Source organism: Carassius carassius, chromosome 47 (assembly GCF_963082965.1).
Source record: "Carassius carassius chromosome 47, fCarCar2.1, whole genome shotgun sequence".
Lineage (NCBI taxonomy): Eukaryota > Metazoa > Chordata > Actinopteri > Cypriniformes > Cyprinidae > Carassius > Carassius carassius.
Window position 1 is genome coordinate 4,910,445 of NC_081801.1, and position 14,962 is coordinate 4,925,406.

Below are 14,962 nucleotides of genomic sequence, written 5' to 3' on the forward strand. Positions count from 1 at the left end.
TCCTTCTTCCTGTGATTGTGAAGATTTTAATGTTTTACACTGGTGCCGAAGCCAGGGAGGAAGGAGGGGCGCGCTGCCGAAGATCCTTCGCCGCTGGGGTGAATCCGCAGTGCCATCGAGCAGGGCGAAGGAGTCTGCCGCCGAGGGTGCTCGATGTGGTGGGCTGGAGTGAGTTGCCGGGGGGGGGGGGGGGGGGGCGAACTCACTCCAGCCCACCGCCTCGATGACTCCTTCGTGGAAAGAGGTGGGAACCGGCGGACAATCAAACAAAGTTTTAATAACCAAATAAACACAAAACAGCGCGACAGCCCCTCTCGGATGACTGCCGTGCACAAATAAAAAACAAACACAAAATAAAACCCAGGCCTGGTCCTCTCTCGTCCTTCACTGTCATCGCTCCTCTTTTGTATCTTTCCGATCTCCTCCGTGGTTCTTGAGACCGGTGAGTGTTGCTCATTTCCCAATCACTCCACCGGCCTAGCTCTGTTCCCATGGCACTAGGCCCCGCCCCACTCGTCACATTCGTGCAGCCCTAGACTGAACTGTGTTAGTGTCTGTGTGTCATTGAAACGCAAAATTAGCTGCAGCCAAGTGACTTTGTGCGACCCACCTTGTTCCATTCCGTGACCCACGAGTGGGTCGCGACCCACAGTTTGAAAACCCCTGTACTAGAGAACAGTTTATGAATCCTTTTAGCTTATAGAATGTTAATTTTATAGCATTTAATTAATGGCATCAACAATATATGCTCAGTTTAATGCATTGTATGTAAAATATAATAGTGTGAAATACGATAGATAGATAGATAGATAGATAGATAGATAGATAGATAGATAGATAGATAGATAGATAGATAGATAGATAGATAGATAGATAGATAGATAGATAGATAGATAGATAGATTACATCGTCAATATTGTATTTGAATTACTTTTCTAATTACTCTGTCTGAAAATAAATGTGATTACTCAATAATTAACTTAATTACTCGAATCATTAATTACATTTTAAAATCCCTATAACCTTGGTGCATAGACAATGGAAATGAAACATAATTCTTTCAGTTTAAGTTAAACATGGAATAGTTTAGCCTTTTAGCTTTAAAACAACGGTAATACTTATTTTAATAAAAACATTTACCTCCTTTGGTTTACAAATAGAATAACTTTGCTAAATATCTGAATAAAAAAACAAGCTTGAGAGAAGTTAAACATTAAGACCTGGTTTCACAGACTGGGTTTATATTAAGCTAGGATTAGGCCATAGTTCTGTTAAGGCATTTAAGCAACTTTTATAATCGTGCCTTAGAAGAAAACATTATTGCTGTGCATCTTGAAACAATGTCACTGACATATTTTAAGGTATATCTGTGCAAGTTTCTTTCAGTTAAAACAGCTCAGAAATGCATTTTAGTCTGGGTCTAGACTTAAGCCTTGTTTTTGAAACCAGGGTACGTGTATCAAGCTGTTATTAAACTTATCAAAGCAATAAGTACCATATTTAATACACATGTACACATTAGCAGTCACTAATACTACTTTTGCCCACTCCTTACAGAAAACAACGACACGATTAGCACTAGCACATATGCTTTGTCTGTATAACCACAGTTCATAAACAACATTCTGATATATTATAAATTCATTTCTATTTGCTTAGCACATTCTAAACATTTGATAGTAGATCAGTAAACACTGATCTAGTTATTCCTAGATTGTAGCATTCATCATGCTGCAATGTCATAACAGGTATTCTTCCAAAACCGACAAAAAGCAGGCCTGGATGAATCATGATATGTTCTGTTTTCTATCATTTATATCTATGTGATGAGGGTGTTCACACACAGATATGACTGCAGATAATGAGCTCCGAGACAGACAAGGCTGTCATACAGATGATATAATCTGAAAATATTTGTTTTCCTTTTGATTCATTTTAAAAGGAAGTAGACATTTCAGGTTTTTTTATAGACATATATCTTACATCGGAGTGTCAAATATTCCTATTCATTTTTGTGACGTGTCTCGGAAAGAAGCGCTGTTTGATGGCAGACTTTGCTGAAACTCTTTTTTTTCTTTCTTTCTCTGTCTCATTGTTTAGAAGAAATAATTGAGTAATGTTTATTTCTTGTAAGGACTTTTATATTTGGGCAAAAATATAATTTGAGAGTGCCACAACATTTGATTGTGAGCAAGAAGACTCTTAAAAAAGACATTCTGAACATTGCTTTAGCACTGATTTCACAGTAACCCACAGTCTCTTTCAGAACAAAACCTATGGGGCTTGTACGGAGAAACACGCATCTCCATTGATTGTTCTTAGACATTCAGCAGAACCGAACATTCTATTTCACCTTTAAGCTTGACGGCCTCCACTGAGACACATTAGCCCTCTGCTGCAATCTTCTGGGGTCTGCATGGGGATATTGGGCTATGTTTCTTTGTATCTGTGAGCCACTAAAGATGCCTAATAACTTGGAGTCTGCCTCCCATTCTCTAATTAATGAGTGGAACACAGTGGGCCGTGAATGTGGCACACCATTGAGCTCAAACAACCTTTTAAACCTTTTACAACTTTTTAAGACTGTAAAATAGCTTGATTGTAAATTAACTATTTTAAATAGGCTTAGTAAGCTCATTTTAAAGTATCTTTCCCACCACTATTAAAGATACAGACAAATATTAACATTTTTGTTTTGCAACATCATCATAACAAGCGGCAGCGTTGTTCTCATTATGATTATTTCCTTGCAGTAAAAACCTTAAGTGAAGCACATCTTTTGGAATTTCTAAAACCAATCAAATAGTATGCATGCACTGATTACTTTAAAGACAGATATACGATAAATGGCCAAACATGACATAAAAATTACTTGCCTTGACTTTAACAATAGCATGCAACCTTGTTTTTACTTACAATGGCCTTTTATTTGTTTGATTTAACCTTCGTTTTGAGGTCCACTGGGTGCACCTTAAGCCTGTGGATCATTTCAGATGTGAGGGGGGAAAATCTGGATCGTCATGAGGAATTTACCTGCTGCCTACTGGTCGGCCAGGACACTCTTGAAAACGAGATGAGCTCATCTCAAGAGGGGCTCCTGGTCAAATAATTTTTAAATAAAGATAGATACATCAATTGTACAACATGTCATTCTGGTTAATGCATGGTAACTTTTGTTTTCTTTTTTGTCAAATTCTTTTGCTTAGGACGAGACAAGCACTTGCAGTCCAAAAAACAGTACATGGAGCACCAATCATGTCACGGTCCGTATTTTTCCCTTGTATGAGACAAGACCCCTTGTTTTAGTTGGACTAATCTCAAATCAGAAGTGTTTTGTAAGTGCTGGCAACTTGCAGTGGCAATCTAGTACAAGCCCGTTCTCCACATGAAAGGACAAATGCACGTCGTAGCTTTGTTTACACTGTTGTGACTGACATTTAAAGGGTAAAAACATCAATGCCACAAACAGAGCTGGGTACAGATAGAACCCTAGTTTTGAATTCGGACAGCGTAATGCATACTGTCGTCTTAGGGTTTCATTGAATTGAATTGAATTAGATTTGATTGAGCCGATTACATCAATTCTTATATGTTTTTGATTAGTTGTGACGTGCATGTCACAATGGTGTGGGCATATTGATCCAAACCAATCCAATCCAACTTTTAGTGCAAGGCAAGTCAATAGCAGCATGCCAGAATTTAGCAAATAAACACAAAAATAAAAAGAACCAAGGGAAAATGTAAATAAATAAATAAATAGAACCTATAACTATAATCTAAAATTAACTTTATTTTTGTTTTGTTTTTTTGGATGCAGGCAAGCAGGTGCTTTTTTTTTATTTTTAATGCAAATGACTGTATAATGGAACTTAAAAAGGGATATTCTGTGTTATGTTTCTAGCATGCACTCAAGTTGTGAAATTATGCAGGGCTTCATGCTATATTAGTATACGTCATAACCGATTCATATGCTCAAAGGAGAAATATTTACTTTGCGTTTTCAGGTCACATCTTAAATTATCTTCTGGTTTTATCTTATGAACTGTGAAATCAAAAGGTGCAAAGAAAGAAACAAGACACATTTTTATATGAATGTATTATATACTCATATCAACTCTTGTTTTTTTTTTTTTTTTTTTTTTAAGAATTGCATATTTTGGAGCTATGCTTGGATGTGACCACTGATTTTAAGATGCATTTGTGCTTCACTTCAAATCTGGTCTGTCACAAACAAGTTAAATATTCCTATTAAATAAAAGATTCATGGAAATGTTGGGTGAAAAGTAACAAGGCTCATGCTCTAGATCCTACTGTATACCATAGTGACAGAGAATTCAATTGAATAGCATAAAAAAGTGGTGACAAGGTCAAAGAACGAACCCGTTGAATGGTGCAGAACATAAAACCGATATTCTACGAATGTTCAGAATGCATTTACTCACATTTGAATTCCACACAGTTCAAATTCATGATGAACGGTGGCCTGTATCTCAACAATGAGACAAAGACTACAATATGCAGCATTACAGAACCCGATGTGTCTTATGACAGCTTGAATAAAATCCCTTTTTTATTTTCCATTCTTCCTTTGAAACTGGTTGAAAGAGAAATCCTTCTTTTCAGTCTTTCTATGAAGAGTGGTGTGAGTGATAATGAATTTAAATGTAAAACTATTTAAAGAATTTATAAAATGACTTTTTGAAGCACAGTACAAAAATAATGCTAATTTTAGGAAATGTTCTTATGGAAAAGAGCATTCAGTAAAGTAGTAAATGTGAAAAATGAGGTGGGTGTATAAGGTGTTACTGATTTTCTTAAATATAAATGTGATATTTCAGATTTTAATGTTGTAATTTAATGAATTTTGAAGTGATTCATGCAAATTTTGCACAAATAAAACTACAAAAAAACAAAAACAAACAAATATTAAATGCTGTTTTGGAACAATATGTTTTAAAATAATGCAAATAAATTCTAAAAACTTTAGATTAAGGCTCAATTTATTACCATTAGTTAATACATTAGGTAAAATGAACCTTTTTTTTTGCATTTATCAATTAATTAATGTTAATTTGTAAAAATGTTTAAATTACATTTATATGACTTCATACACTGTAAACAATAATATGTTTTTGAAGTAAGATAAATCAAATATTGTTTATTTGAGTATGTTTCAGAGTGTGTTTCTTTTGAATTGATTGTGACATTTTCAAACAGTATCTGAGTGGAAACTGTTTCTACACTCTAAATGTTAAAAATGTATAAATTAACATTAACAGAGATTAATAAATGCTGTAAAAGTACTGCCCAATTCATTAACTAGTGTGTAAAAATGGATACTTATTTTAAAACTATACATAAGTGTTACCATAAATTGAATTCAATTAAATTGATAAGCCTGTTATAATTATTTCTTTGTTTTAAGAAAAAAAAATTAAGTAAATAAATATAATCAAGTAAGCATTTAAAAACAAGCAGGGACTATACTAACATGTGAAGAACTGGTAATAATTGATAGGTAATAATTTTAGCCTTGCCCTTTAGTGCACCAGCTCAAACCCCCTCTAAGGGGCGCACTGCTGCTGCTACGGGTCAAGGGAGGACGGGGTGGTGCTCATACCCAGGTGTGCGAGGTGGGGGAGTGGAACGGAGGCTCATGCAGGTGAGGGTTTGCCTCCGTCCACCCTCCATGCGTCTATTTGGGGATGACATTGAACCAAAACCAGCAGGGCGACCGGCCCCGGGCAGGACGGCTACATGCACTGTCGCTTACCAACAGACCAATTACTTAAGCCTAGCATTTACAGTTTGTTCTAACGATTTTTAATGGCTAGAATTCATTCGAGATATTTGGAGAAAGAAAAAAGGTAGAAAATAAGGTAGCATATAGACACATCATGCAACACAATGGTAGATGATTGAGGTGCGATGGAAGACAGGACAAACACGCAATAAACACACACAAGGTTCAGGCATTAGACAAGAAGAGAAGGCGAGGGTTGGGATTCTGGTCTTACCGATGCGGTCCAAGCGATCGATAGCCACAGTTTCGAAAGCACGGCGCATCATGGGATATTCCTCCAAGACTTCATTGAAATGGTCCACGGACAGCGAGAAAAGTCGGCAGTAGGTGTCAGCGCGGACGCTAGCTGTACGACGACCTTTCGTCAACAGGCAGATCTCTGTGGGAAACAGATGAATTAAACATATCACACGTTTTATATAAGGTCACTCGTTGGACAAGAAGGCCGGCTGAGCATCTTCAAGGCTAGCTGGATTAGCAGAAGAGCAACCTTGAGTAGAAGAAAAGATAAAAAAAACATATAGACGCAGCACGAGACATACTATATCTGGTTTAACATGTGGCAGGTGGAGCTTTTTATACATATCAGACATTATATGAATAAACAGAAGAACAGCATTCTTATTAAATGGTTATGCAACACTTTTCATTTGTAGGTCTTGTGGTGAATGACTTTAGCATTTGCCTGTGTGTTGATGCCCTGATGATAAGGAGTTAAGACCGTTTCTTTTTGATTGGGATTACTGCTGACAGTTTAACGACATCTATATCATGGCTTTCCAAAAGTAAAGCTAAAATAATAATAGTTTATATTTATACATGTATTTATTATTAAATCTGTCGTTCTTATAAAAGCAACAAAAAATATTATTTAACAGAAACAATAACAACATCAATTTATTATTATTATTATTTTCTGTTGTTTTTCTTTCTTTTTTGTATTTTAGCATTTATAATAATAATAATAATGCTAACGCTAATAAAACAAAGACAATTAAATGTTAAAAAAAATAAAATAAAATACAAATATTTTGAAACACATTTTTTATTTATTTTTACCTAAAAGTGGTTGAGAAGTAAGTGATTCATTGATTATAGTGTCTCACAGAGAGATTTGTAATGAACCTTGTTGTTGAGTCGTCACTAATCTAAAGTCCTTAGTGCTTAGAGAACATCTTGTGCAGATGGCCCTTTCATGGATCTTTCACCTTGAGAAGTGCATGGGTTTACTCTATTTAATGTATGTAAGCTAGAGCTGGAGTAAATACAACAGATTTTTTATATATATACAGAGGTGGGTAGAGTACCCAAAAACTGTACTCAAGTAAAAGTAAGAGTACTTCTAGAAATATTTACTCAAGTAAAAGTAAAAGTACTAGTCTTTAATAGTTACTTGAGTAAGAGTAAAAGAGTATCGAAAAAAAAATCTACTCAAGTAGTTAGTTACTAGTTACTTTGGGTCATATATACTGAGCCTATTTTTATTTAGATATATAGATAAAATGTATGTAATGTATGTGTGTGTGTATAAATGTATATATTTCATCAGCCTTTACTCCAATTTATGTAATTTATTATAAAACCCTGTCTGTTTACTTAAGTAACAGATATAGGTGTCATGCCATAACATATTTTTAATACGACTGACTTTATATTAAATGTGAATTTAACATTGAAAGTTAATGTGATATAAATATTGCTACTAATCTTTCATTGTTCAGAAAGAGAGCAAATAACATTTACATTATTAAAGATCATTTTCACTGACAGTCTAGATTTCAATCACTCTCAGAAACTCCCATTAAAATCACTGAAACTGTTAACACTGTGAAATCAATATCTTAATTAAAGATTCGTTCCATAGCCATGTTTTCAACACTGCTGATGTTCTTGAACGTTACAACTCTGAGTGAACCACTTCAGATGCTCAGCACGCGCGGCAGGGAACTGAACGACTCATTCAAACTGATTCATGAACCAATTCACTCGTTTGCCAATTGGTTTGATCAAGCCTTTGAACAGAATTGACTCAAAAGAATGAATCATTCGCGAATGGGCATCGCTCATTGCCCAGAGAAAAGTAAACGGCGCCTTTGGAATAAACTGAAGAATTTATAACATTTATTGCATTAAGATAAAGTAACGAGAGGAGCGTCGCCCACAGTAACGAAGTAAAAGTAAAGATTTTTCCCCCAAAATTTACTCAAGTAAGAGTATAAAGTACCCATCTTTAAATATACTCCGAAAAGTATTCGTTACCCCCAAAAATTACTCAAGTAAATGTAACGAAGTAAATGTAACTCGTTACTACCCACCTCTGTATATATATTTTCTGTAAATGTAGTACTGTACATCCTGTCCTTCAAAATGACAGATTTGTAGCCTTATTTACAGAGTCTAGAGTTGATACTCTTGACATTTTGTCCTGGACAGGAAAAATGCTGTGGAAAAAGTCTTGTGTAGCCCGCGGGACATGCTAACAACACTCTCCAGCTGGGAGTGGGAACAAGGTGTTGGAGAATTTTAATGGAAAAGTGCCATCTCTCTTGCGTCATGAGGTGCAGTATCAAGTTGAGGACGCTTGCTGTTCTATTTCTAATTGGTTAGTTAGGCTGAAATGTCACTACAATTTACAATTTCACAGGCTAATAACGTCAACAGAAATGTCAAAAGAGTCTGAAAGCAACACCATGATGAAACTTCATGAAATTTCAGATTCCTGTATTAATTGTCTTATTTTGCACTTCTGTGGCCAGAGAGGATGAGTGCCTAAACGAGTTAGCGCCTAAACTAGCAAATGTGTGAAGGTGTGTCTCTCTCACCCTGACAAAAGAGCGTCCAATCCAATCTCTTGGGCCTCTGCAAATGGAAATGACACTTGACCTCATAGCCTTGGAGGCCCGTCGGTTTAGCACGTATGCCAGCTGTGAGCTAACAGACAGGGTTTACCTGATTCATCGTGATCAACACTTCACCTTAACTAGCCCTCACCTCACGGCACACTGCCACAGGTTCAGTTTACTTACATGGATGCTTTGAACCACTGCATGTTTTTATTATCATTATTATTTATAATAATAATAATAATTTTATTATTATTATTATTATTATTATTAATAAAATTAAACATGGCATGTGTTTTAAAATGCAAACATCTGTGAAAGGTTTTTGGATTACTGACCCAAATACCTGCTTTTCTAATTTCACCTGGCCAGTTTTTATTTTAATGATCAATTAATGTCATCCCCATTATTGTCATCATTATAATAATGTTATTTTTTTTGTAATTATCGTTAATAAACTATAACAACAACAACAATAAGTATATTAATTTCATTACAAAAATTTAATATAAAAGTATTATTATTTTTTTATAATAATAATAACAATGATAATTATCATAACAACAACCTAATAATGGTCATCATCATTTTCTTTTTCGTTATTAATTATTATTATTGTTAAAATTAATATTAATTATTTTTTATGAACTATTTATCTGCATTTATTATTATTTTTATTAAAACTGAACCACTGCATATTGTGTTAAAGTACAAAAATCGAAGATTTTAGATTTATAGACCCAGTTACTTGCTTTTCTAATTAATCATCATCATAGCTATACATATTGTATTAGTTTTAATTATTACAATTATTAATAATACATTTTTATTATTCTAATTTATTATAATATTCTTATTTATTGTTATAATTATTAGAATAACAATAATAAATAGCACTTATATATTTTTTTTGTAAATAATTTGTAAAGAATGCATTTTTTTTTCAATTTATTCACTAATTAAAATGTGTGTCAATGTTTAAATAATAATTGCTATTTGAAGAATCAATGAATCAATAATTGATAAACCTATAAACCAATTGATAACCACTGATAAACCAATAAGTAAATAAATACCATTTTTTTTCTGACTTTTCAGTGTCAGCTTTGGTATTGGTCACTGAAAAGCCTATGCCAGTCAAAAAAGTCGGTCAAGGTCAGTGCGTATTGAGTTTCAGAAGGCAGTGAGGAGGAAGAGATTTTCTGACACTGCCAGCAGCTTCGACACACGTTCGGCCCCGTGTACAAACACACACATGCTAGCAGCGTTACGGCTACGGGCCAAAATACCAGTAGCAGATGGTTTTCCACTGGAGCAGGTGGCTGGCATCGCAGTGCACTTTATTCAGTTTTTGTTCCCACACTCGTGCAGCTTAGGTAACACTGAAGAACATGTGACATCAAGGTCATTCATGACATCATTTCTGAATTATAAAAACACTGTCTGGCTGTTCTAAGAGTTAAAAGCTTGTGGTTTGTACTGTACATGGCATGTCTGTTTGACTCTGGTCCATTAGTACAACAGGATGTACATAATTGCATTGCATTGGTGAGAGTTAGGGTTAGTTTTTTTTTTTTTTGCGTTAAACCATGAATGTGTAAACAATGTCCTTGTGTCCATGCATGCTATTTGCTCAGTAAACTGTCAATTGTTTAAAACTTTGTGCCGTCTGTTTGTGAGTTTTGAACTGACCTCCAAAGTAGGATCCGTCGGTGAGTTTCAGCTCTTTGCTGAATTTGGTAATGACGCTGGCCACTCCATGCTGTATGAAGTACATCTTTTTACCCACGGTCCCCTCGCGAATGATGTAATCGTTAGGCTGGAAGACCTCGAACTTTAGCTTACTCAGCATTCCTGTCACAAAGTTAGGGTCTGCGTTTGCAAACAGCGGCATAGTGGCCACCAGCTTACGACAGTTAAAGTTCACAATTTCCTGTGGGACAAAATAAAGAAGCACAATCAACAGACGTGAAACAGTAAAGAAAAAAAATGCATTTGATTTATTCTCTTTTTTTCTTACAGTATTACAGTATTTTTGATTGTTACTTTAGATTTTGTTTTGTGCTTCTGTAGAAAAACCTAAAAATGTGCAATATAAACACAACCTTTGTTAATTTATTTAAATGTTTTTGATTTGTGAAAACGTTTGATATGTATGCATATCTATAACTGAAATCATGTAAAAGTGTTTTGTTTTGTTTTTTATCGCAATGTTGCTTAATTTTGCATACACAATTTCCTGTCGGACAAAACAGGAAGAAAACACACTCAACACGCATTGAACAGAGAAAAATAATAATAATTATGTTTTATGTAATGTGAAGATGTTATATTAACAAAACATTTTATTCATATGTTTACTTGGTTATTTATCTGAATGTTTTTCAATATTACAGTAACGCAAACAAGTAATGCATTTCATAAAAATTTTTTTTTATATTTTGTGTTTTTAGTAAAACAACCTAAAAAGGTGTCATATATAAAAAAAATGTTATGTATTCATTTATTTTATTTATTTATTTGAAATGTTTTTGCCTTCTGACAACATTTGGTATGCATCGTTGTTTGTCTGAAATTACATCTTTTTCTTAAATGTCAGCAAAAACACAGAAATATATTTTGAATATTTAATATATTATTTCGTATGGCTGGACAATACTGTATGACCTCAGAAAATTCAAAATGTCTTTCTAAACTACAGAAGATTTCAAAGCTATGTATATATATAATTATTTTTTTTATATTTTTTTTGCTTAGCACTCCTCTGCAATGATCACAAGCATCTATAGACTCTCTTCCCACTGCATTGCAGTAAACGTTGTGGCACCCATACAGTCGGTGGCAAGCACATTTCAGCCCTTCACTGAAAGCCTAATGCACATAATATTCAGTCTTCCTTGTCTCCATACTGCCGGGGTGAAGGATGTGTTTGTTTAGTGTGGCTTGGGTATGAAGAATAAATTGCACTGTGCTTTTAATCGTGACGTAGTCAGAAAAGTGTCAGGAAGGTTCTGACAGCAACCACACAGGAGAAATAATGAGTTTGATAGCCACGTCCTACCCTTTACCTCCACTAGGGACACAAACTGGAGACTTTATCTATTTAAAGCTGGTTTGTCACAAGGCGGTGCATGTAAAAATAGCAGCCCTGACCAACCGAAGGAAAGAGAGATGGAGGGAGGGAGGGAGGGAGGGAGGGAGGGAGGAGCTGCTGGGAGTTAAAGGTGTTTTGAGGATGAAGTCGTCAGTGTTATTTTTTACTTTGCTGTGTCATAATAAACACTCTTTCTGCTCAATCACAATGCCATGGGTGCTGCATTCTGGGTAATTTTGATGTAATCCCAATACATATATACTGTCTACCGTATGCTAATTTTCTGTGTAGTATGTGTAGAATATTTGGATGACCTATATATATATGTAATATAATAGTATAGTATAATCGTAGATCAGCACTACTATGAGATATTTGTGTCTCACCTCTTTTAGCGGGTCGTTGAGCTCGTTCAGGATGCTATCCTCATCGAAGATCTTTCCCTGGTAGCGATGTTCATAGTAATCGTGGATTTTCTGCCGCATGTCAGCCGGCAGCTTGTGGAAGGACATGTACTGCTCCACTTGCTTGTACTGTGAGAGAGAAGGAGAGAAAGAGTTTTCAGTAAAAAAGCTGGAGCCAAACAAGTAAGCGAGACTTGGAAGTAAACTCCCAGTTGTTTCTCCCAGATTGTAATTAGATTAAATGGAAGGCAAAGTCAGACTTTTGATTAAAGTGTGGCATTTTTCTGTTCTTAGCTGTTGTTTATTGTCAGATTGTACTTTTCTGATGAGCATGGTCAGAATATGACTGTATCAGCTGTATGACTGTACAATAGATATTTAAGAACTAGGGTTTGGCAGGACTACAGTAGGTGTTCCGACCTCATTGACACTCAAATATGCAAATTTATAGCCAAAATCATTGCACACCACACTTTAATCTCCTGCTACTTAATAAAATAAAATAAAAATAAAATATTATATATACTGTACACTGCCATTCAAAAGTTTGGGATCAGTAAGATCTTCTGTTCATCATGGCTGCCTTTATTTGATCAGAAATGCAAAAAAAAAAAAAAAAAAAACGTAATATTGTGAAATATTATTGCAATTTAATATAATGGTTTTCTATTTTAATATACTTTAAAATGCAATTTATTCCTGTGATACAAAGCAAAGAGGAATTTTCAGCATCCTTATTCCAGTCTCAGTTTCACATGATTCTTCAGAAATCATTCTAATATGCTGATGTATTATCAATATTGGAAACATTTTTTTTTTTTTGGAAGCTGTGATATTTTTGGAACCAAACTTTTTTTCAGGATTCTTTGATTAATAAAAAGTTAAAAAGAACAGCATTTATTCCAAATAGAAAGCTTTCCTAACAATATACACTACTGTTCAAAAGTTGGGGTCAATCATTTTCTTTCTGAAAGAAAGAAAGAAATGAATGCTTTTTTCAGTGTTAAATTGATAAAAAGTGATAATAAATACTTATACTGTTAGAAAACATTTCCATTTTAAATAGATGCTGTCCTTTTTATCTTTTCATCCAACCCCCCCCCCCCCCCCAAAAAAAAAATATTACAGGTACAATAAAAAAAAAAACAAAAAAAAAACATCAAACATAAGATAATTCTTTCAAAAATATTAAAAAGAAAAAAAAAACATAAAAACAAATCTCACCAACTCCAAACATTTTGACTGCAGTGTAAGTTTTTTAAGGACTAAATGTAAATAAGAGTAGTTTGTGAGGTTGAAATGTCAGAGGATTACATTTGTATTTCATGATTTCATGTCTTCAGATTTGCAATCAAAAGTCAGAGATTTAAAAAATGCAATTTCAGACTAAATTATCTTGGCTATTATTGTCTTAGTTGCTTCTATTTTTGTGTCCCCCAAGGAATTGTTCCTTAAATGAAACATCTACACACACACACACACACACACACAGAGAGAAATGTGCTGGGTCATTGTCTGTGGGCAGGTGGTGCATGCGGATGAACACTTCCTGTCTGCCAACTCATCTGATGACATCAGAGAAGGAATGTCTAATGCAACACCTGCTCCATTACCTATCTCTGTTACGATTCAATTCAATTATGTATGCATTCTAAGCAGGCTGCCCATTCCATAATGTCACAGGAAATTATACCAAGACATTCTATAGTTGTCCCAAAACAATCTATTTTATACTTTTGCATGGATTGACTTGCATATCTATATCAGCTCTTCTGTTCATGATAGATGATGTTAGGAACATGAACTCTGTGTGGGTTGTTTATTCTCAACTGTCTATTAGTCTACCTTTTAGAGCCAATAAAGAAACTGTTCCAAAAATTCAAACAGGCTGTATTAATTTTGACATACAGTGCAGAAAACACATGCTTTATTCTCTATTTGTAAAAAGTTGCAATGAAAAAATGCAACGATAGTAAAACTGTAACATTCTGAAATATTATTAATTTAAAATCAGTTAAGATCTTTACTGTTACTTTTTACATAATTTATTTATTTCTTCAATACTTTTTTTATCAATTTAATGCATCAATGCTAAAGTGTTAAATTATTTTTAAAATAAATTAATAAAATTAAAACATAAATTAATCTTAAGACTTTTGCTGATAGTTTTTTTTTTTTTTTCTTAAATTAAAACGCTTATTTTTATTCTCAATTTGGGTAAAAATATCTCCTTGATCAAACAGCCAAAAGTAAAAAAAAAAAAAAAAAAAAGTTGACCACTTTCAGTTCATGTATCAAACTGGCAATGGAAGAACAGATTGAATGCATTGCATTGTGGGACAAAATAAACAGTGTATGATCTGGCAAATGTAGTATTCCTTTCATAAATGTAAAATGCAAGTAAAGCACTGCCATCCATTTTAGCCAATCATATCAATTCCTTTCCTTAGGAATCGAAACAGTACAGTGACAAACACAACATGTTCGTTCCTAAGTTAGTGACTGTAAGTACTGTAAACATGTAGGATGCAATACTTTGAAATCTTTATTTCCGTAAACAGATTGTCTTACATGGAAAGCGATTTGTGTTATATGTGATGGCAGTGTGTGGGAAATGCAGCGGCACAGAAACAGCATTCTGATGTTGGACTGCGTGGTCTTTTTATCAGTGCGAGTGAAATGGCTTTAAATGACAATTCAAGCACCAAGCAATTAGACTAATGTTCCTAAACCTCCCAGTCTCTCTCTGCTGCATCTGCGACAGGGAGACGGCTACACCCACGGCTACTTAGAGTCCAGACATTAAGCCTTTATCCTC

The 14,962-nt window shown here is 34.4% G+C and overlaps 1 protein-coding gene across 2 annotated transcripts in view; it reads right to left on the reverse strand.

Moving 5' to 3' along the window:
- LOC132130044 (potassium/sodium hyperpolarization-activated cyclic nucleotide-gated channel 1-like) overlaps positions 1 to 14,962 on the reverse strand; it is a 98,693-nt gene that overhangs the window by 5,780 nt on the left and 77,951 nt on the right. The window contains exons 5-8 of one of the 2 annotated variants that reach the window (XM_059541643.1): positions 12,127 to 12,273; positions 10,339 to 10,579; positions 6,018 to 6,182; positions 3,034 to 3,097 (exon numbers count right to left, since the gene is read on the reverse strand). In XM_059541643.1, coding sequence (XP_059397626.1) covers positions 3,034 to 3,097; positions 6,018 to 6,182; positions 10,339 to 10,579; positions 12,127 to 12,273 — 617 coding nt within the window. The remainder of the gene's footprint in view (positions 1 to 3,033; positions 3,098 to 6,017; positions 6,183 to 10,338; positions 10,580 to 12,126; positions 12,274 to 14,962) is intronic. The other variant, XM_059541642.1, reaches the window with a different exon arrangement.